The sequence below is a fragment of the Myotis lucifugus genome, unplaced genomic scaffold (genome assembly GCF_000147115.1).
Source record: "Myotis lucifugus unplaced genomic scaffold, Myoluc2.0 scaffold_20, whole genome shotgun sequence".
In the NCBI taxonomy this organism is placed as follows: Eukaryota; Metazoa; Chordata; class Mammalia; order Chiroptera; family Vespertilionidae; genus Myotis; species Myotis lucifugus.
In genome coordinates this window covers 9,042,581-9,066,798 of record NW_005871068.1, presented here as the reverse complement: position 1 = coordinate 9,066,798, position 24,218 = coordinate 9,042,581, and the positions used below count along the sequence as shown (strand labels likewise).

Below are 24,218 nucleotides of genomic sequence, written 5' to 3'. Positions count from 1 at the left end.
TCCAAGTTAATGGTGAGAGGATTTATTTTTGAAATAGTTTCCTTACAGATATTTTAATGTTTCTATTATAAATCCATAAAAAGGTTTTATAGGTCATTTTAATTCACACAGGCAAGAAAGAAATTGTTTCTTTTTCCCCAATAAAGATTTATAGAACATTAATTCATACTTAGAAGTAAATTGTTTAGTGATTTTTTAATAAACCAAATATGTATTATTTTCTTCTGTCTTTGGAAATGTCTTACTTTATTGTACACAGTAATTTTCATCTTACTGTACTCATCAAGGAGATTATTCTATTCTATTCTATTCTATTCTTCAAAGTTCAATTATAATAAACCCAATACTTTTCCTTAAATTCTTTAAATGAAAGTATATCTTCTTTAACTAGATTGAACCCTAAATATTGGAGTCAAGAAACCTGCATTTTTGCAATGCCTCTTTCACTGACTAGGATGTTATCTTCAACAAGTCACTTAACCCTTCAGAGTTTTTCTGTTCTCATATGGGCAATTATCGGATTGGGTAAAAGGAAAGGAGATAACAAAAGATGAAAGTGATTGTGTCGGTAAGGGTCATATATTTGAGGGCCATGTAATCCAAGAAGAGAGGTTTGAACTTTGTCTTGTAGGTAATAGACATTGAAAGGTTTTACAGAGAAGTAATGTGTTTCTACTTGCATTGCAAAAAGATCTCTTGAGCAGATGTCTGTGTTTGGAAGAAGTGGTTTGAGAGGGGAGGGAGGGAACCAATAAAAAGGCTATTGCGGAGTCCAAGCAAGAGATGATGAGGGATTAACTAAAGGCATTGGCAATGAGGGCAGAAGATTTGGATATAAGGGAAAATTATGATGCAATCTCACTATGAGTATGCTCCCTCCCTCCTCCTCCATTTGAGGATTAACTTAAACTGCAGAGGAAGAAGATTGGCCTAGAGAGAGAACCTTGGGGGAACACCAGCATTTAAGGGACAGGCAGAAAAAGAAAAACTTCAAACATAATAGAGCATAGAGCAGCTGTGGGCAAACTACGGCCCGCGGGCCAGATCCGGCCCATTTGAAATGAATAAAACTAAAAAAAAAAGACCGTACCCTTTTATGTAATGATGTTTACTTTGAATTTATATTAGTTCACACAAACACTCCATCCATGCTTTTGTTCCGGCCCTCCGGTCCAGTTTAAGAACCCATTGTGGCCCTCGAGTCAAAAAGTTTGCCCACCCCTGGCATAGAGGATATCCAAAGAGAGGGGGCCAAGAAAGGCTAGTGCCTCAAGAAGAGCATAGTAGTCAATAGCACCAGTTGCTGCAAATAAATCATGTAAATAAGAACCTATAACTTTCCACAGACATTGTCCATTGGTGACCGAATCAGTTAACTATTTTAACAAAAATGCTGCACAACAAACAACTTCAAACTTAGAAGTAAATTGTTTAGTGATTTTTTAAATAAACCAAACGTGTATTATTTTCTGCTGGGGTGGCATTGCTTCAGTGTGCAGGTTGATTGGGGTGGTTCTTCTCCACTCATCCTTCTCCAAGGACAAGCAGGCTCGCCCAGGGCATTTTTGTCTCCTGGTGATGGTAGAAGTAAAAAAGGACTAGCTCCACTGCAGGAGCACATTTCAAACCTTTGCATGTGTCTCTTCTATTAACATCTCATTAGGATTAGGCAAAGCAAGACATATGGCTAAGTTCATTGTCAAGGGCAGGGAAGGTAAGTGCTTTTTGTAGCAGGAAATTCAAAGCTACATCGCAAAGGGCATGAATATATTGTGGGGTAAAGAATTGAGGCTAATAGTCCAATTTGCTATGGTGGCTTCTGTCAGAACAGTTTACGTGGATGACAATGGCAGAACCTGATTTTGATGAATTATAGACTACCAAGTATGTAATCAAGTTGAAGTAATGAGTGAATAGTTGCCTTCTAAGGAATGTAACTATGAAGGGAAAGAAAATTATAGAGCAGATTTTTTGTTTTTGTTTAATGGTGGGGGAGAGATTGTGTTTAAAGGCTATGGAGAAAGACCTTGCAAAGAGACTAGAGTATGAAAAGACACAGAGCAATAGTACATGGAGGGGAGGATCCAGAATACATGAGTTTCCAGATGTAAGTATCAGCTTCCCATAGCACAAGAGTCACTTCTTCCTCTGAAACTGGAGAGAAGTTTGCAAGATGTAAAGTGTGATATTTTGCAAAACTTATGCTTTGTGTTTTATGAAACTGAGGCACAGAGGATAATTAACTTTCCCTTTTGTAATATAACTAGTATGTTACATTTATCCTGTGTAATTGTACGTCCGGTCATTTGCTGTGAGATTTCCTTCAGTTTGTATCATTAGGATCCGTCTAGAAACCATACTAGATATTTCAAACAGAGAGAATTCAATACAGAGGACTGGTTCCTTGGCTAATGAAGGAGTTGAGAAACCCAGTAGGAGACAGGGAGGCAACCTGGAATTTAGCAACATCAGGAAGCTGTTACACCTTAAGGGCTGGAGGGCCAACAAGTGTTACCAAAACCCAGAACCCAGAACCATCTGGTGCTAACTTGCCCACTTTGTTCAGGCTGCACAGAAGATATTGAAACTACAGAGGGAGGGCCTGTCCAGTGGGAAATGGAGACACAAAGAACACATGGCCCACATAGAAAGAGGGGGAGATACACTCGTTTCACTTTCCTCATGTTCTTTCATTTCACACCAGGGCCTCTCACCTGCCAAATCCAGCTAGAAGCCAGCTAGCAAGAAATCCTGGGAAACTCTGATCCCTTAAGTGGTTTAGTCCATCTGCAGTTCCAAGTAGAGTAGGAGATGGGCAGAGAATGGATCTAAGAGCAAATATGTTCTTAGCTATTAGCTCGCAGAGCTAAATATTTTTTATGAATCTCTTAGTCAGTGTATACAAAGAGATAGAACCCCAATATGTAGACTTTTGGTCTATAAATATATTAGTATACTGTTTTATAATTTTCCAAGCAATTTGATTTTGACCTCATGACAAACCTAAGGCATAAGCAGAATAAGTAGCCCCATCCTGTTTTGCAGACAACAAAACTGGAACTTAAAATGCTATTGAGCCCTAGCTGGTCCAGAGCATCAGCCTCTGGACTGAAGGGTCCCAGGTTCGATTCTGGTCAAGGGGACATGCCTGGGTGGCGGGCTCAATCCCTGGTAGGGGGCATGCAGGAGGCGGTCGATCGATGATTCTCTCTCTTATTGATGTTTTTATATCTCTGTCCCTCTCCCTTCCTCTCTGATATCAATAAAAATATATTTTAAAAATAAATAATAAATAAATAAAACTCTTTTTGCTTTCGTAGCAAAAGTTAGTGGTATTGGCTTTAGCTGATCAGTATTCATTTGGTTATCTGGGTCTATTTACTACATACAATAAATGTAATTTTATTTGATGCTAGAATAAGATGTTCTAGTTAACTGAGAAATGCAGGATTTTATATAGATTTTATATTTTCAAGGAACAGGAGCCCACCCAAAGATACTGAAACTATGCTAAAAGCACTAGTATTTGATTTTTATTACTATATAAATATCATCTATATATCTAAAAGCCTAAGTGACCGAACAACTGGTTGACCTGTCGCTATGATGCCCACTGACAACCAGGTGGCAGACGCTCAATGCAGGAGCTGCCCCCTGGTGATCAGTGCCCTCCCACAGCAGGAGTGCCACTCAGCTGACTGATGGGTGCCAGATGCCAGGCTCACAGCTGGTAAGCACAACTGAGGCAGCACGAGCCACTCCCACCTCCACAGCAGCGCTACCAAGCACAGCTATTGAGCAGCAGCAGTGGCAGGCACAGTGGGGGGAGGGGGGAGAGCGATGAGGCTCCCAGCCCAGGCTTGGGCTCCTCCCTGGCCACCTGTCACTTCACACACTACTACTTCCCTCGGGGGGATGTCGGACTGCCAGTTTCAGCCTAACCCCCCCCCATGCGCCGGGCCTCTAGTAGTAACATAAAAGGACAATTATTAAAACAAATGATTACTTTTCAGAATCATTACTTTTCAATTTCCTCTGTTGCCCTTCTTGCTCATGAGTATGCATTCTTACAGATTTAAGAAATACAGTTCAGATAGAAGCTATATTCTGTCTTTTACTTATGATTTCTGTACACATTTATTGCAGAGGAGACCTCTGGGTTGATGCGTTATGTCATTATTTTAGTTAATAAAGATTTTTATTCCTACAATGTATTTATCTTTCTTCTTTTAATATTTGATTAGGGCAAAATACCAAAAGTGAGATTACTGGGTAAATGGAAATAAGGGTTTGTATGTCACTTGATATCTATTGCCTAATTGCCCTAATACATACTCTTCCCAGCAGTAGTTCATGAATGTGCTTATTTTACCAGTCTTTCTAGCTTTGAATTTTATTTTTTATTAATTTAATTGGTGTAAAATTGTGCCGTCTTGATTCAGTATTCTGTTGGGTTTTTTTAAGTTAATTTTTTTTAGCGTTTATAGTGAAAAGGATTTTCTTGGTGGATTGGGGCAGAGAGAAGGTTACTCCATAGGCAGAGCAGCCCTCCCTCATGGAGTTTACTTCTTTTATCGGGGCTCATTTAATGGAGGTGGAGGGCATTCAATAAGGGGGGAGAGTATTCAGGGTTTTTTTCTGGGAAAGGAATGAAGACTTCTCTGAGGAGCCTAGGCAGATGTTGTGTCTTTATATGGGCTTTCCATTTCAGATCATGGCAGCATTGGGGTGTGTTGTTTAGTATGCTAATGTATTCCAATAAGCATATAATGATGCTAGGGGTTACTGCAAGGTGAACTTAGTTGCCATGTTGGATCCAGCTGATCTTCTGCTGGTTCTAAGCCATAAATCTGTTGGGGTTTGGTCTTTTTCTTTTTTTATAAAAACTCTTTATTCTTTCTCTTGTTTGAATTACCTGTTACCTTTGTTTATTTATCAATGGCTTAACCCAGTATGTTGGGTTTGATAAAACTGTCTTAGCAATTTAATATTACCTTAATGCTTAAAAGCCTTCTCCATGCACTTGCCCCAATGCTTAATAGAAATTTTGGGTTAATATGCTTCCAGATAAACTATTTGTTGGTCTATTGGTCTATTTTTTCTTTGATGTATGATATTCCAAGTGATGAAATACATAGTTTGATAATACTAAATTGCCAAAGGAAACATAGGTCACTTGGTTTTAAAAGATTCTTATATTTGCAATTTTATTCTAATTTTAAAGTAGAATATTTTTAAAGTATTATGAGTACACTGATCCTTCAAAAAGTTCATAACTGGAGTAACAGCATTGTTCCTTTGATGTTCAATGTTTTCAATATGCAGCTTTAGTTCAATACCAGTAGATGGCACTAATTACAAAAACAATTCAACAAGTTAATGAAGAGGGAAATACATGAAGTATGTTTTTGTGTTCAAAGTTGGTATATGTCACATATTCAACAATTATTTTTATAGTTTTTTTTCTCTCCTCTGATAAAAACAATTAAGATCAGTTTATTTCCAATTAATTACTACTAAATTGAAATACCTGATACTGGTTCTTACTCAACATGCTGCATTTGAAAAGTTTTGTCATGGAAAATGAGTTAGACTAAAAATGGGAAAGACTAAACCACATAATAGGTAAAAAAGCAGTCATGTAGACATGTTCTGACTTGAGGATTCAGAAGCTACTTAAAAAGCATTTTAAAATTTAATCTTTATACACATTTGTACTAGGTTTTTTCATTTTGTAATTAAATTTATTGGGATCACATTGGTTAATAAACTTATATAGGTTTCAGGTGTACAATTTTATATATACAATGGAATACTACTCAACCATAAGAAAAGATGAAATATTGCCATTCACAACAACGTGGATGGATCTTGAGAATATCATGCTAAGTGAAATAATCAGACAGAAAAAGTCTAGCCATATTATTTCACTCATGTGGAATAGAAAACTAAAAGCAATAAATGAAAAAACAAGCAAAAACGTATAGCCACAACAGCAGTAGTGGTTACCAGAGGGAAGCCAGTAGGCGGGGCGGGGTTAGTAAAGGGGTGAAAGGAGTCAAATATATGGTGATGGAAGATTTGACTTTGGGTGGTGGACACACAATGCCATATACAAATGATGTATCTCAAGTTATTTTCATTTTATAACAAGCATATGTTATAATCTGAAAAACATATCATAAGTAATTTTTAGGAAGATAAAAAAGAAACTCCAATTAGAAAATTCAGAGAAAGCTGACATCCATTCTCTTTCCCATATGCATCTATAGCAGCTGGCCAAAGACCTCCGCCAGTGGAAGATAAATGTAGATGTGGCAAATGACTTGGCACTGAAACTTCTCCGGGATTATTCTGAAGATGATACCAGAAAAGTGCACATAATTACAGAGAACATCAACGCCTCTTGGGCAAGCATTCAGAAAAGGTACGAATTACTTTATTTCTAAAACTATTGTTGGCTATAACGATGGCGTGGTGACACTGGGTGGACAATGCCGATTTGTTTTCCCAATCTTGCTAAACCAGGCTTGGGAGAATCCATGACAAATCTAATGAAATTCACAGGTTTGCCTAAGTCCTCTTATTTTAAAGATGAGGGACCTGGTGAAATTACATGATTTTCCTAAGAGATTACACAAAACAAAAATAGTGATTTATAGCTAAAATAACCATTTATCAATCTGCTTTGAGACTCTACCCAAAGAAATATCATTCTATTCCATCATGCTGCCCCAACCTTAATCTGATAAGGAAGTCACTTTGGAATTATAACTCTTCATAGTGCCATTATTGTATCTCACTCCACACAGAAAATGGGAAAATCTGTGTAGTATAACATGACTCATAACTTTATTTCTCATTATATATATTTGCAAATTAACAGCTCTTAGAGACATTATCTCCTCAAACTAGGTCCTGTCACTTTATCCACTCTCTTAATGCCTTGTATTTTTCTTTCATTAACATTTATCCTAATTATAGATAAAAACATGAATTATGTAACTAATTTTTAATGTTTGTTCTTCACATTAGTCTAAACTCCCTGAGGATATAGGCTATCTTCTTTATTTGACAGCTCCTGAACCAGGTAATATAATAGGGTACCTGTAAATATTTGTTGAATGATGACTCTCTTTGCATAATGAAGCACTACCTTGTTCATGCTATGATAACTTAAGGATTATTGGGTACTCATTTTTACTTCTGTCAAAAAACAGAGGCAAAAATAGTACCCGTACAATGATGAGGAAGACCAGTACAGTGAAAGATAACTGAGTTCCAGATGATGACATAAATTACTGAAGAAGTCAGTTTGGTGGCCTTTCATAAGAAGAAAAGGCCACCATCGAGAAAATAAAAAATGAAAAACAAAACAGATTTTTACCAAAGAGCAGAAACTTAGGAGTAATGACCTATTAATATATGGAAATTAAGAGACCAAATAAACCTTGAAATTGAGTTAGAGATTGAAGAGTGAAAACTACTGTGAAAATGGATTAAAACTGGTGACTCTGGGCAAATAGAGCAGCTCTAGTCCTGAATTCCAGATGGTGTTCAGATGACCAGGGAAAAGAAGATTCAACCGGAAGTGAAGAGAGGGCCTCCTCTCAGTGGCAAGGTTTAGACTTGCTGCTCCCAATACAGACCAGGTACCTGTTTGTTCAATTAAACAAGGGCCTAGTATGCTCAGGAAGACTTATTAATTGCAATTGATTAGTATCCCAAAGTCAATAGTTAGATCTCAATGGGAAATACCTGCTTTTCAAAGAAAAGCATCTTTAGAAAAAAATTAAGATCAAAAATTAATTTGGTGGATTTAGAGAATGGAAACTAAGAAGGGACAAAAAGTAAAGCTTGTCCATGGCACAAAACCAGGGCTTCAGGGGAGGTCTATCACATTGACCCACTCTTTCTGGCAGACCGCTCTCTCCACATCCTCATGCTCTTTGAATCTCCAAGTACCTCTCTCAGTTCTTTTGATCACTTTTTAAGATTTCTGGATTCCTCAGAGGAAGAGCTTCCAGTTTATATATATTTTTACTTGGTCCCTATACAGTCACCACTTAAGTATATGATTATTTTTCTAATGGGTAAAGTAAAATAGAATGTTAGAAGACAAATTACATTTTTCACTGGTCCATACAGAATCCGCGATTTGCCAAGTTAATTTTGACTCATGCCTCCAAAGGCATTTCCTATTCCTTTCTCTCATATGCTCTGAAAATTCATCCACTTGTGTAGTTTCAGTCTGCTTATGACTACCCATTTATACCATTTGCAGCTGAGAATGATCTTTTGAGTTGTAGGCCTGCATAACCTACTGGTTTTTTCCAGTTTAATGTCCCTCAGAAACTTCAAACCAAATAGACCCAAAGCTGAACTCACCTTGGCCCTCTTACAATCTTTGTCTCCAAATGCCACTTACTTCTCTGCCAATAACCCCTCCCCAGTGAACATTACCACAACCCATTCAGTTATCCAAATCAGAAGTTCATGCTTAACTCTTTCTTCATAACCCCAATAGCTAAATGACTACAAAGCTATTTGCTGCCTAAATAGCTTTCAAATTCAGTCCCTTCTCTTCATCCCTATTCCTTGACTGTTATGTCTTACCTGAATGACATCGTTCACCTAACTGGTTTCCCTCCTAGTCTTCCTACCTCCCATCCATTCTCTACATCAAGCATGTCAAACTCGCAGCCCGCATGTGGCCCACAACAATATTTTTGTGGCCCAGCCAATATAAAGGTATGTAAGAAACATTTTAGTAAAAATGTCATAACTTAATTTTTATAATATCCTGTTATAATTATTAATAACAAACTACACCATTCACTAATGACTGATTACTATAATCGTGTTGCATTCATTTCCCTTACGCACCTTACGTGCAGGCGCACCATTTCTCTCCACTAATACTAGCAGCAAATATTTTAGCAGCTGATTGCCATGTCATTAGTCTTGTACTGACTTGTTTGGTGTGCGCAACAGGAAATATTTCGCTTTTGGAGAACAAGAAAAATAGGTTTATTTGCATTACGCTTATTAATTTATGTAGTTATTCAGTGTCTGGTAAGTTAATGCTCAAGAAAAAAATATCAATTTTTATTAAAATGTTTTATTATTTTATGTTAACGATTACTCATTTATTTCAGCCCTTTGTATTGAGCATGTCTCTATCAAAATAAACCTACCTTTCTAGGAAAATTGAAGCTTTTGGGTTTTTTGCACCCACATAAACTTAAACCTTGTTTACTTGGCCTATGTTAGCCTTTGAGTTTGACATGCTTACTCTACATAGGATGCAGGATTATCTTTCTAAATATTATTATATTCATGTTGCTCATCATCCTCCCACTTTTAAAGCCTCTAATGGCTTATCCATTATTATTTGAAGACAGTAAACACTCATTTAAAACTGCAGCCTAATTTTCTGCTCTCCCTCCATTTGTCATTCCCTATCCTGATACAATTAAGTAACATAGAGCTATTTTCATTTCCTCATAGCCATGTTTTGTCTTCCCAATTACCTAATAACCAGATCTCAATGTAAATGCCAATTCCTCCAGGAAGCCTTCCCTGACTACCATGCTTTAGGGTTGGCTATTTAAATATGGCTATTTAAATGTGAAATCATTATAATAAAACTTAAAATGCCCTTTGGGCCCCTTGTTGTAGTGCTTATCGCACTATACTGGTGTTAAGTATTTGCTGGTCTCAGTCTCCTGTGAGAATGTTGGCTCTGTGAGGGTATGCACAATGGCTGATTATCCATCATCTTGCCTAGCACTTAGCTTGGCATATAGTAAATACCACCCCCCCAAAAAAACATTTTTTTTATTAAATAGGTAAATGAGAAGAAAAAAAACTAACTGCAGTGTTTTGGTGTGCCAGTAACTCAACACAGAAGAAAACTATATACATTAGGATGGCCTCCAGTTTCAACTAACAGAAAACACAAGTTCAATAGTTTGCCTAATAGAGGTCTGTTTGTCTCACTTAATGAGACGTTCAGATATAGGCAGATGCTGATGCTCAGTTGCTCAGCAATGTCATCCCTAAAGTCTCCATGTTTTTCTTGGCATTTTCCTTAGTACATGTGCATTCCAGCAGGAAGAAGAAGGGGAAGAGGCAGTGCTTGTATCAGGAAAGTGATGGCTTTCCCAGGAACTTAAGGGCCAAAACTATGTCACAAAGCCACCTCTGGTTCCCAGGAATTCAGATAGAGCCAATAGAGAACGTCTGCCAAAGGGCATGGGAAGAATAAACTGATAAACTGGCATGCTGTAGCTGGACAACATGAAGTTCCCTGGAAAGAACCACTCAAAGCTTTAAGAAAATACAGCATATTCATGCATCTCGTATATTCATGTACAGTATATTTGTACAGTATATTCACATAGGATTATAACAGTAATGGGCCCTTGAGGCTTAATGGTTGTTCTGAGAGGTCATGAGAGTGTACTCCCTATTAGTTAATGATACCTTTACATTAGAAGTTCACATTCGCTGTATGCTGTGTGTGTCAACTGCACACATTAAACTTGATTACAGCTTCTTTTATTTTACATTCTTACAGATCTCATACTAGATAGATAAAGAACAAGAAAACTCTTTATGTGATCTTTTGCATTTTGACCTTTTTATTCCAATATCTTGCCCAGCTAAACCCAGAAGTGAAGTAATATCCTCTTCCTCTAGATTTGTGCTGTACAGTTTCAAGACAATCAAAAATAAAAGTCAACTAATTTTGTTTTTACATTTTAGTGTTCAACTTTATTAATAGATCAGAGGAATCTTCAAGTTCCACACTAGCTTTGATAAGACCTTTATTTACTATTTTACATAGATAAATATAAATAGTCATGTGGGCCTAAAAGAAATTCATCTACCATCTTATCTAATAAAAGAGAAACATGCAAATTGACCATACCTCTGCTACACTCACAAGCCACACCCACCAGCCAATCAGGATAAAGTATTCAAATAAACCCAACCAAGATGGCGGTGGCCACAGAGCTGGAACAAACAGGAGGCTTGGGTTGCCCCTGGCGATGGAGGAAGCCAAGCTTCCCGCCTGCCCTGGCCGGCTGTGGGCTCCGCTCAAAGCTACAAAGTTTCAATTATGGAAGACAAATAAATCCCAGATACCTGCTTCCAGCCACTGTGGCCTCCACTTAAGGAGGGTCTGGGAGCCAGGGTTTCCCGGGGCCGTGGCCAGCCTGCTAACAGCCATCAGCCCCTCACCCAGGCTGACCAGGCACCCCAGTGGGGACCCCCACCCTGAAGGGGGTGTGGCCAGCTTGAAAACAGCCCTCAGCCCCTCACCCAGGCTGGCCACATCCCCCAGCAGGGACCCTCATCCCATGGGGGTGTGGCCGGCCTGCAAACCACCACAGGCCCCTCGCCCAGGCTGCCCCATGCCCCAAGGGAACCTCCACCCTGATCCGGGACACCGTTCAGGGCAAACCAGCTGGCCCCCACCCATGCACCAGGCCTCTATCTATACTAATCAAAAGGTAATATGCTAATTAGACTGAGAGACCTTCCAGGAGACCTTCCGGACGTTCTTCTGGGCAAAGCCATGGTGGCGGGGCCGAGGTAGAGGCAGTTAGTGGCCAAGAGGGGAGGGCAGTTTTGGATGATCAGGCTGGTGGGGGGTGGGGCTTTTGGGGGTAAGCAGACAAGCAGGGGGGCCAGTTGGGGGTAAGAAGGCCATCAGTGGGGGTCAGTTGGAGGTGATCAGGACAGCGGAGGGGGAGCAGTTTGGAGTGAGCAGGCCAGCAGGGGGGCAGTTGGGGTCGAGCAGGCCGGCATGCAGAGTGGTTAGGGACAATCAGACAGGCAGGCAGGCTGGTGAGCGGTTAGGAGCCAGCAGTCCCAGATTGCGAGAGGGATGTCTGACTGCTGGTTTAGGCCCGATCCCTGTAAACCGGCAGTAGGACATCCTTTGAGGTGTCCCAGACTGGAGAGGGTGCAGGCCAGGCTGAGGAACACCTCCCCTCCCCAGTGCACGAATTTCGTGCACTGGGCCATTAGTTCATGAATAAAAGACCAAGTTGTTTTTTAATTAAATTCTGTAGTTTAACGATTCAGATCAGAACATAGATCATCACTGTGGCCTAAGTAGGAATATATTTTGTTTTAACAACACAGATCAGAACATAGATCATTGCTGTGAGTTGTGTAGGAAAATATTTTCTTTTCTTGATCCTATTCCTTAACACATAAAGACAGAAATGTAGGCCTCTGCAACTTCATCTCTTGCTCTTCAATCTCTGTGAACAGATATGAATTGGTGGATAAGATAATATTAGATGTGATATTACAAATTATTGTGAGAAGCCTCTGAGGATTAGATTTCAAAGACTGCCAGCTGGCTGATGACTTTATGATGACACTGTTATGAGATTTCATTTTCTTATTTCTATTCCAGGATCACTCTTTAAACAAGAAATGAGCATTAACTCTGAGTTGTCTGTCTGTTGCTATATGAGGGTTTCTATAACTACCAATCATCAAGGAGCAAACTTATCAAGTAGAGGGCTGGTCCTCGTGTCAGAGGTTTCAACATGGCTGAACGTTCCTTACAAAAGCTCCCAGATATCTGAACAACCTCTCTAGGTTTTTAGAAAGATATAGTGTGTGTGTGTGAACATGCACACATATGTACATGCATATGCGTGTACATACATAAAAATAAACTAGTGTTTAAATAGTATCTCAGTAGTCTCCTGTCCTTCCTAATAATTCATTTCAATTTTAATACAATTAATATTTGATAAACTGAAAAATTACCACCTGTGTTTTCCATTTTGGCAATGATGAAGGCACTTCTTGCTTCTCTATTTTTATGTCCTTTCTCTTTTACTTTCAAGAAACAAGAAAAGGAAAGGGGAGAAAACTCTGGATCTCTATTATGTATGCAGCAAAGAGCTACTTTAGCTGGATGCTGGATCTCTTTCACATTCTCCAACATATTCTTTTGAAAACGCTGTGCTGTCTTTCTCAGGAATCTCCCATTTCTTTTTTTCTTCTTGTTCCTGCTTTCAGCCAACCATCATGTTCAAGACTCCCTTACCCTAAAATAAATTTTTTAGAATACCACCTTTTGTATGTTTGTTTCCCCTTACCATCAATTTTTTGAAGCAGTAGTTGACATTACTATTCCCTATTCTTCAGCTTCTGGTTATGCTTTGATTCACTCCAATCTGGCTTCCCCAACCCCACCACTTTACTGAAAACAAGTACTCCTTAAGATCATCAATGACTTCTATAATAGCTAATTGCCCTGTTTTCATTTAGTCACCTATTTTATTTTAACATTAATTCTGTTGATTAACTCTACTAGTTGAAACTTGCCCTTCCTTGGTTTCCAGAATAATAATATTTTGCAATCCTCCTATTTCTCTAATCAATATAATTAAATGTGAAGTGCTTGGCACAATGCCTAGCACATAGAAGAACTCAATATATGTCATCTGTCCTAAACATCCTTAGAATTCATTCACTCACCCAGTAAATGTTTCAATGCTAGGTATGTGCTAGGTAGGTTCAGTTCTTGGTTGTAGGTATACCGTGGTGAAAATCCCTACCCTCATGAAGCTTATATTCTTGGAAGAATAAAGTGGGAGACAGACATTAACAAATAAAAAAGTGAAATATATGACATGTCAGGTCATAATAAAGAGGGGAAGGAGTTGATGTAGCAAGAGCAACAGAGAGACAGGGGAGAGAGAGAGGGAGAGGGAGAGGGAGAGAGAAAGAGAGAGAGAGAGAGAGAGAGAGAGAGAGAGAGAGAGAGAGAGAAGTGAGAGAGAAATGCGATTATTTCAATATGGTAGTAAAGAAAAGTCTCACTGAAAAGGTTACATTTCAGCAAAGCCTAAAGAACCTGAGGGTATGAATCATGTTAACTGAAGGAAGAACAGTCTCAGAGGGTCCTTATAAGTGAAAATGCCCTGACGAAGGAATATGCTTGGCAAGTTGGAGGAACCTTAAGGAGACCAGTGTGATTGAAAAGGGGCAAGCGAACAGGAGTATAGTAGAGAATGAGTTCAGAGAGGTAGTGGACTCTAATTACATTGTGCCCTATAGGCCCCTATAAGGACTTTTGCTTTTCCTCTGAATGAGGTGGGAGTCATTGGAAAGTTTTGAGCAGAGGAATGGCATGCTTTGACTTACCTGGCCCCTCTGTCATAATAGACTGAAGGGACGCAGTAAATTCAGTCGGGGCGTGTACAGGAGGCAACCAATCAATGTATCGCTCTCACATCTCTCTCTACTCTCTCTTTCTCTCTCTCTCTCTCTCTCTCTCTCCCACCCTCCCTCCATCCCTCCACCCTACCTACCTACCTAAAATAAATAAATAAAATTTTAACAAATAAATAACTTTGATATATTCTAGGGAAGAAAAGCAAATAGTATCACAAATTTTTGAATGCCATCAAAAAATTCAGTCAGTTTATTTAGCAGAGGGACAGACATGTGAACTTCATTAAAGAGTCTAAAGCTCTAGACACAAATACTGTCCTTTCCCAAACATTTTTGAAGTTCCTTTCCTGGAACTACCTGGGACTATTTTATCATCATCAGAAGAGTACTATATTATTGTATTACCACACCTTGTGTTTGCCAAACCTTGTGCTCAATAATTGCTTGTGAATTGAATGAAACAATCAGATGTTGATACTAAGTAGATTTTGATTTATTTCCAAAAATGTAAAGGATGAAGATTTGCTGCTGCCCTTAAAGCTATGTAAATAATGCAATATGATGCTAATAGGATGTTCATTTAAAATACAACTTCTTGCCCGACCATCGAGGCTTAGCAGTTGAGTATAGACCTGTGAACCAGGAGGTCATGTTTAGATTCTAGTCAGGGCACATGCCCAGGTTGCAGGCTCAATCCCCAATGAGGGGCGTGCAGGAGGCAGCCAATCAATGATTCTCTCTCATCATTGATGTTTCTGTCTCTCCTTCACCTTTTCTCTCTGAAATCAATAAAAAATATATATTTTTAAAAATACAATAGCTTATTAAGTCAGGGACCGCTTACGATATATTTGTAGCATGTTATGACCATAAATATTAAAGCTACAAATGACCTTAAAGCTACCAACTCAAACTTCTCAATTTAGAGTAGCCTGTTTTTAATCCTCCTCAGGAAAATATACCTTCTATTCCATGTTAAGGACTAAAAGGATTTGGTAGAGCATTAAAAAATACAATCCACTAGCAATTCCTTTAGGTACACTTCTTTTGGCAGTATGAGGAAGTTTCTTTTGGCTCTTCAAGAAAGAGTTATGAATATCGTTATAAGGCGTTCACATTTTTATACCGCTGAGACGAAATATTCACAACTGATTATGAAGCATAAGAATTCTTACCATCTTACAATAGGATAATATAATACCTGTAATGGGGATCCTTGGGGCTCTGGGCCAGGGAGTGTCATTATCCATACAGATCTAAAAGGTTCATGGTGGTAACTGCCTGTTTCATGTTATGTCATCTCCCTTAAGGTCATCAGACTTTCTAGCTTGCAGGAATTACACGCAAAGGGAGACATCTGGAACCATACCACTGGTGATTTACTGATGTGGAAAATTACTTGGTGATGTAGCCAAGTAGCCATTTTCATTCACACCTAGTCCTAGAGTTCTGACCCAGGTTCACCAGCCCCCCACAACATATGCTTAGATATTTACCCATGAAAAAACTCTAACACAGACTTTTCTTCCTTCATTCATAATTTTAATATAATGGTGTCTAAAATTGAAATAAATGGGAGAAAGTTTCTCTTACTTGGTTTAATTGAATAATTAATATTAACAACTGCATCTATTGTGTTATTGTTCAGTTATATTTATATTTAATTTATTTTCTTTGCATCATTCTCAACAAAGATTTTAATATGGTCAATAAAATATATAAATTAGCTCTAGTCTATTTTTAGAAAGGTAAGTTATTTTGACAAATATCTAGAATCATCATTTAACTTATAATATTATTTGTCCATTTCTAATAATCATATAGTTTGGGGATCGTTCAGCCTTTCTCTATTTATAATAGGGATTTATTTTTTCCAAATCATTAATTCAATTTTGTTCTTTATTTTTTTAAAAGTTATGCAGGATATATGTATAAGGATTAGTAAGTTTTGTGAAAAGTAATCTTTAAATTCCATCCAATGTGGAAGGAGCAGTTATTTGAGCAGTTCTAGGTGATGGTCAATAGCAATTCTTTTTGCTCCCCCTTTTACCAGTTGGGAAACCTGATACCATTCCTGGCTAATTGAAGTAAAGAGCCTGGCTCAGGTCCTTTATCGTGCATGGGGCATTTTCAGTTTCTTGAGCCAAGCAGAATCTGAACTCCTGGCAGCCACTACCCACTTCCCGTCCCAAGCCTAATAGTCTTGTGTCTTCAGCCCTGCACACACTTTGTGTTTCTGTGCTATTTGTGATGCACAGAGCTATTTATCTTGTTTCTGAGTTTAGATTGTGCCCTTTTTTACTTTCTAATTTTACATTTTATATACCATTGTTCTGTGTTTCGAAGTTTCTTCTATATTTTGAAATAATTTTCCTACTATAAAGTAATACTTGTAGAAAATGTAAATTTAGAAATAATCACACAACATTTTTAGCATTTCCTTTCATCATATTTTTGTAAATATATTTGGCCTATTTTTATTTTACTTACTCCCAATTAGTAAGGTAATGTGCAGGCATTATTTTTTCAACAAAATAGTATGAGGGGAAATACTTCCTGGAGGTATTTCACATGATGACTTATTAAATAGCCAGAAAAAAAAGCAATCACCTCATGCCTCCAACCAATGATTGATGCTCTGGCCATTCTGCCCAGCATCAGTATTCACCCACAGAGATGAAAGCTATTTAAATTAGCCAGGAAATCAATTTCCCATTCAAAGCAGTGGTTGCATGTTGTAAGTATTTTTCTAATATTCAGCTTCACATCCCTAATATGATGCTCACTGTATCACTCTCAGGCCACAGAGCATTTAAAGTAAATCAAACAGAAACAATCCAAACATCTTTGGAAATGATTACCTCCATTGCATAGAATTATGGCTACTCCCACAGTTCCTAAGGAGTTGTGTTTTTCTTCTATATTGTGAGTATTTTTAGATCTACGTAGTGAAATTGAGTTAGCTATTAAACATTAACTTTACCACAAGCTCTTTAAAAAAAACATTTAAATCAAAGAAGCCCTCCATTAAAGTAACCAAATACAGTTTTCATCGTGAGACAAATTAGGTGACTAATAATAATCATGAATTCATGATTATTTATAATTTTATGGGGTTTGGGTGGTGAGATATGATCTATTAATATATATTATGCAAGTAGTGCCTAAATTGTCTGTTAAAATAGAAATGCTAAAATGCCCTTTTTCTGTCTAGCTATGAGGATAGCTATTGACCTCTACTTAGCGCTGGTGTTGCAAACCAAAATCTGGGACTCTGAGTCCTGTCCTCCTTTCATTGCTGTTTAGTGGATACATATCAACTTGGAAGGAGATTCTGGCAGCTTTTCACAATAATCTAATCTCATCTCTGTCCGTCTCAATATTTTCATCAGTGACTTGGATGAAGACTTAGATAGCATTCTTATCAAATTTGCCAATGACACAAAGCAGGGAGAAATAGCAAATACAGCAGACAAGAGTATCAGGAGCCAAAAAGATTTCAACAAATTGGAGTGGTAGGCTGAAATATAAATATAAGGTGCTATACTTGAGGTCAAAAGAGATGTAAAATAAAAACAAAATCTGACTTAGCCTGGGCTCCCTGGGAAGAGAGAGAAGAAAACTCCCTAAGGTGGAGAGTTGTGCACAGAAGGTTTGTTGAGGTTTCCATGAGATACATTTGTAAATATATAGGAAAGGCAGGATTGGGCAGAGAGAGAAGCTAACCCGCAATGATGATTCTGTAATGAATATAAGAGTTTATTTTTCAGCTTATTTGGGAAAGGGCTTTTGTGATAGAGCTATCCAAAGGTGGAACAGGCTGCCTTGTAAGGTTGCAGAACTATTAAAAAACAGGTTGGGTAATGCTTTGGGATAATAATTTTGAGTATCAGGTGGACACATGACTTTAGCATCCTAATATAGTCTTTTTCTAAAGTAGTTTCATTTTCCAAATGGGGTTCTGCCAGAACTAGTTCCATTTCATCTTAATAAGTGTCAGCTCAAGAAAGGGTTCTTTGTCTCAGCCTGCATGGCTCAGTGGTTGAGTGTCAACACATGAACCAGGAGGTCACGGTTCGATTCCTGGTAAGGGCATATTCCTGGGTTGTGGGCACGATCCCCAGTGTGGGGTGTGCAGGAGGCAGCCAATCAATGATTCTCTCTCATTATTGCTGTTTATATCTCTCCCTCCCTCTCCCTTCCTCTCTGAAATCAATAAAAATATTTTTTTAAAAAAAAATAAAGGGTTCTTTGGTTTAAAAAAAGTTTAGGTGACAGGTTAAGTAAAGGTAAACAAATTTATTTTCTATGGAATTAATGGATTTTTATTATGGTGTATACATTGTGACTAAACAAAGTATGTGTGTTTAGGAAACAGATGGACTTATATAGTATGTATCCCTTCTAAAACATGACCATGGAACCAATTTCTCAAGAAGACTCTTTCGTGACACTGTGGCATGTGGTCCAATAATCAGTACTTAGTAAGCATTTATAAAATAGATAGCATTGTATCTAGCCTAGATGCTGTGTGGAGCTCATTTCCCTGGGAGTCACCAAAATAGTGTTCTTAAGTACCATTAGGTCAACTCTTTACTTGGGCATACGCCTATACGTTTGTCATCTAATCAAGAGAAGTTTTGTTATTCAACTTTGACATCTTTTCTAGTGTTCTCTTGAGGCTATTATTATCACTTCATATTCTGTTAGAAGTTTAGGGACTTTTTCTGGGAATATTGATAAATTGATAATAAATGAGAGGGAGAGAGAGAGGGGAGAGAGAGATGATAGATAAGGGAGAGGGAGAATGAGGGAGTGGGGACTGGGAAGGAGAGAGAAAGAAAGAAAAGGAGGATGAGGAGGAAGATGATAGCAGAGAGAGGGACTGATCCTCTGGCACAGCATATTTGGGTCATACTTAATCTTTGTTTTCCTGAGACTTTCCACAATGATAATGGAGGGAAAATAATTTATAAATCACAGAAGTAATTTAGGATATCTTTAGTGAAAGTAGTCTCTATTTTAGTAGATAACAATAAACAATAGAATCTATTATAATTGCTAGGATCTGCTAATAATATTTTTCCTGAAACAAAAACTTTCATTAACTCTCTTTGATACTCTATACTCATCAACATTTTAATAGTGTGGGACTAACTCAGATTTTTTTCCCACACAAAACATATAATCCACAACCTGGTAATGCTTACATTTAGCCTAATTGTTAGGTTGTGGCTGGTGACAAAAATAATGTATCCTGTCAGGTAGACAATTCTAGAAACCCAGCCAAACGATTGGCATGTGTGTGAATCAGCCTCCACATATTTCTCATGTAGGGTGGCCAACTGGCCAACCCATCTCACTTGGCAACGATTCCTGATGGATAAACCTGGTGTACTCTGAGGGGAGGCCAGGGCTTTTCAATAGAGAAGTGAAGAACCAGGGTTGAAGCTCAAAGTTCTAGCAGGGTTTTGCAGACTCCTTTGCAAACCAGTGGCTTGGGACTCCTCTTGACTACATACAAGTCCTTAATCCATAGGGTAAAGCAGCTTGCTCAGGCTGAGTTCTACTCTCCCTTGTCAAATGACAAGCAGGTGGACAGACATCTTTACAATTTGCTAAGCCATATTCTGAATGAATATAACATTTTCCAGGTCTGAGTTAACCTTTTCTGAATGCATTGCCATTTCAATATCAAAATATTCATAGCGTGGAGAGCCTGTGACTTTCCCAAGCTCAAAACCCCAGCTTTATTGTAATTGTGATGCCAAGATTTTTTCATGTAAAGAAAAGGAAGACATTATTTTTATTTTTTCTCTTATATTTATACTAGAGGTAGCATGCACAAAAATTTGTGCACTCGGGGGGTCCCTCAGCCTGGCCTGTGCCCTCTTGCAGTCTGGGACCACTCATGGGATGACCACCTGCTGGCTTAGGCCCGCTCCCTGGGGGATTGGGCCTAAGCTGGCAGTCAGACATCCCCCTGGCAGCCAGGGAGCCCTCGGGGTATGTCCACTTGCCAGTGGGGAGCAGACCTAAGCTGCAGTCGGACATCCTTAGCTCTGCTGAGGAGGCGGGAGAGGCTCCCGCCACCACCGCTGTGCTAGCAGCCGTCAGCCTGGCTTGTGGCTGAGCAGAGCTCCCCCTGTGGGAGTGCACTGACCACCAAGGGACAGCTCCTGCATTGAGCGTCTGCCCCCTGGTGGTCAGTGTGTGTCATAGTGACCAGTCTTTCCCAGTCATTCTGCTGTTAGGGTCAATTTGCATATTACCCTTTTATTATATAGGATTGCAGCATCATTTTTAAGACATTAAGTTCCCTAATTTTTTTTTAGAATTTTCTCATGAATGGTGATTTGTTACTTTTTAATTATATTTCAAATAGTTTTATTAGCCACCTCCTTTTTTTTTTTTTTACCTTTGCCAACATCATTAAAGTGACTCGCTCCACAAGGGCATCTAAGCAAGTACCACATTTGCCATTCTTTCTGGAAAAGCAAGTTTCCCTCCATCTTTTTTATCTGTATTTCAAAGTTTTGTCAGGTTTTGCTTTTAAAAATGAGTTGTCTGTTATTCTTACAACTCTAACTTTATGTGTTTTTTGTTCTTGTTGATTTCAAAGAGAGGAAGGGAGAGGAAGAGAGAAATAGAAACATCAATGATGAGAGAGAATCATTGATTGTCTGGCCCCTGCATGCCCCACACTGGGGATTGAACCCACAACCTGGGAATGTGCCCTGACTGGGAATCAAACCATGATCTCCTGGTTCAAAAGTCAATGCTCAACCACTGAGCAACACCGGCTGAAAAGTTGGTTTCAAACAGTGACAGTTATATGTGCACTAGTGTGATTACTATGTAATGAAGTAAGGTGAAAAGTCTGATACTGATGTGCATTTGCCATTTTCTAATTAACTAGAGGCCCCATGCATGAAATTCGTGCAAGAGTAGGCCTTTGCAGCCCCAGCTGCCCTGGCTTCATCTGGAAGGTCATCCAGTAGGTAGTCCAGATAGTCATTCCACTGTTCGGCCATTAGGTCTATTTGCATATTATGTTTTTATTATTATAGATTGCTTCAGTATAAATTAAGCACTCACTCTTTTCCATGTACAGCAATAGATGTTGGAAATGGTGACCACAATTCTCCTGAATATATCTTCCACTCACAAAACTAATATGCAGTTTTACTAGTTCTAACACCAAGGGTACACCAACACTTTTATTTTGATCCCATCATTTTTTCATGAAGATAAAAATAATTGCACTATGTTCTAAGTTTTAAAAGCTACTTTAAAAATATATGCTGCAGGACAAATATGATCAGGTGGGGGAAATTATGATGTTTATATTTTCAAATGAGAAACCAGAAGTGTTTGTGCTCATCAGAAACACTCCGTTTATATAGTTTATATTATGAACTAATACTTCACGTATAGAAAAATGCCTTTCTTTTTCTAAAAGACCTCAAACCAGTTAATAAACTTAGTCCTAGAATCTGGTTATAAAATAGTTTGAATGTTATAAATAAGATATGGAAAAAGAAAAAAAGCAGTTTATCCACAAATCATTTTTTTTCTGCTGATACCATTTATTGAGGAAAGAGAGTGCATGAGTGACATGCACAGTGGTTTCTGGGGAGTACCAATAAATTCTGACCATATTTTTTGTCATCACAGCTGGGAAGTGGAAGAGCTGAGTTCAACATTAAGTTGCTTGGGGAGCCAGTGATATCCTAAGTAATCACTGTGACATTTTTTAAATTAAATTCAACAATTTGATTTACAGCAAGAAGTGAACAGATAGCCAGATCAAACTTGGAAGCACAGTCATTCTGAGTGGTATTCATCTTCCCTAGATGCACTGCCTCATCCTGTGTCAATTAAGCTTTCAGAGATGATGTTCATGGATATTTCCAAATGAAATGTCGTTGCACTGCTTTTGATGTGGTAAACTTTATTTCTTTGCACTCTTAGGACTTACAGAGCAAAATCAGGATTGGGGGAAATTTTAAGTCTCATTCTGTGGCTAGCAAAATACAATTCATAGCTACACTTATGTGAACATTAATAGCGAATCAACCAAATTGATAAGTGATCTACTTGGGTGGGATTTTTAAGTGTTGTGCCATTATCAATGTCACTAGCATATTGAAACCAACTAAAGCAAATCAGTTGGTTAAACATTAAGGGTTATTTAAGTGACAACATCTAAATAGCATTTTTTATTTTAAAAAATCATGCCAGTAGAAGAATGAGCCAGGTGGTTTACGACTTAGTATCCATAATTTAAAAAGTAAGAGTTGTCACTCAAAGGATATTTAATTGAGTTTTCTTATGATTCGTGTATTCTAGAATTTGGAAAAAACTCTCTTTGGTAATATGAGAAAATGAAATATGTGGATTTTATTATCAGAGCTCATCTCTGATTATTTTTGCTGAACTTTGCTTTGTATATTAACTTCCTGATATTCATAGCAGTGGACTCTGAAGTTTTAAAAAATGTGAATGTATACCTTTTTTCTGGATAATTTTAAAGAATTTTGGCTTAAAGAGAGTTTTTTTATTTTTCTAAAGGTAAAAAATAAACTCGTAAAAGATTTAATTACTCCAACAACAGAAAATGGGAACTTTGTTTTCTAAAAGAGAACAGAATCTATGGAAATGTTGCTCACAATATTTAGATTGTTGACTAATTCTAAAAGGGAATGACATAAATTAATTCATTGAGGAGCATTAAACATTATCTTTTTAAATATATTTTTACTGATTTTAAAGGGAGGAAGGGAGAGGGAGAGAGATAGAAACATAGATGAGAAATTTCAACATCAATGGGCTGCCTCCTGCACGCCCCCTGCTGAGGATCAAGCCCGAAACCCTGGCATGTGCCCTGATCAGGAATCATAGTGGTGACTGCTTGGTGCAGGGATCGATGCTCAACCTCTGAGCCACACCAGCCAGGCTAAACATTATCTTTTTATTCAATAATGCATACTATGAAAATTTGGAATAAAATTAATTTAGATTATGGTATATGTAACAGGTGAATAATCATATGTTTTAACACTCTTGACTTCCCTACAAATTAATTAAAACTTGCATGAAGAACCAGACTTTAAAATCCATCCTAAATCCCACATAAATATAATTATACTATAAGAAAAATAAATATTTCTTCTTTAAATGTATACATTAATTAAAGATATTCACAATGTGGTATCTCAGAAGAAATGTTCAGTGTGGGGTGAATAAAGATGCTTGAGAAAAATAAAACTCAAAGAAACATTTCCCCTTCCACGCCTCCTCTCTTATTTGTTATTTCTACACCTCTCCTATGCTTCTGTCCCCAACTTTTCCTCCCTCCTTATTCATTTTTATCTCCACCTCAACCTTCGTGTTTCTCTACTATTTTTGGCATTTGTTTCCTTCCTGTGGGCTCTTGCACTTTGTCAGGTCTTATATACTATTCCTGTCCACAAATTCCTCCATCCCCAGTGGCAAATACCTTGTACTTCAGCTCCCTCCAGAATCTTTTTGCTTTTCCAGTTCTCCTCCTCAGTATTTTCCTACTTTTCTGTACTCCTCTTTGTCTCATCTGTATATTTCTTTCTTTTGACTCTCTGCTGTTATGCATTTAGAAAATGGCACAGAAGGGCACTGTTCTCAGCAAATCTTTAGCACAGCCATCTGGAATACTGCCATGAAGTGGGGCTAACTTGCCATTGTTCATTTTTTTTCCATAGTGTCTGCAAACTGCCTTGCTCTGGATAGAAAGTTATCAACATCAAGGAAATCAAATGCACAAAAATCTCCTTGATTAGTTTTCCCTTAGAAATATAGGCAGAAATGATGTTAAACGAGATATGAGGAATGACACTGTGTGTAACAAACAGTTCTCATCTTAGCCTCTTACTGGAAATGGACCCTGATATCTACTCACTTTTTGTTTTCAAGTGATATGCACCTATCCATTAATTACATATTATTTTTAACATTATCTTTTA

The 24,218-nt window shown here is 38.0% G+C and overlaps 1 protein-coding gene across 1 annotated transcript in view; it reads left to right on the top strand.

Annotated features, from left to right (window-relative positions):
- DMD (dystrophin) overlaps positions 1–24,218 on the top strand; it is a 2,279,750-nt gene that overhangs the window by 1,698,170 nt on the left and 557,362 nt on the right. The window contains exon 54 of the mRNA XM_023751347.1: positions 6,273–6,427. Coding sequence (XP_023607115.1) covers positions 6,273–6,427 — 155 coding nt within the window. The remainder of the gene's footprint in view (positions 1–6,272; positions 6,428–24,218) is intronic.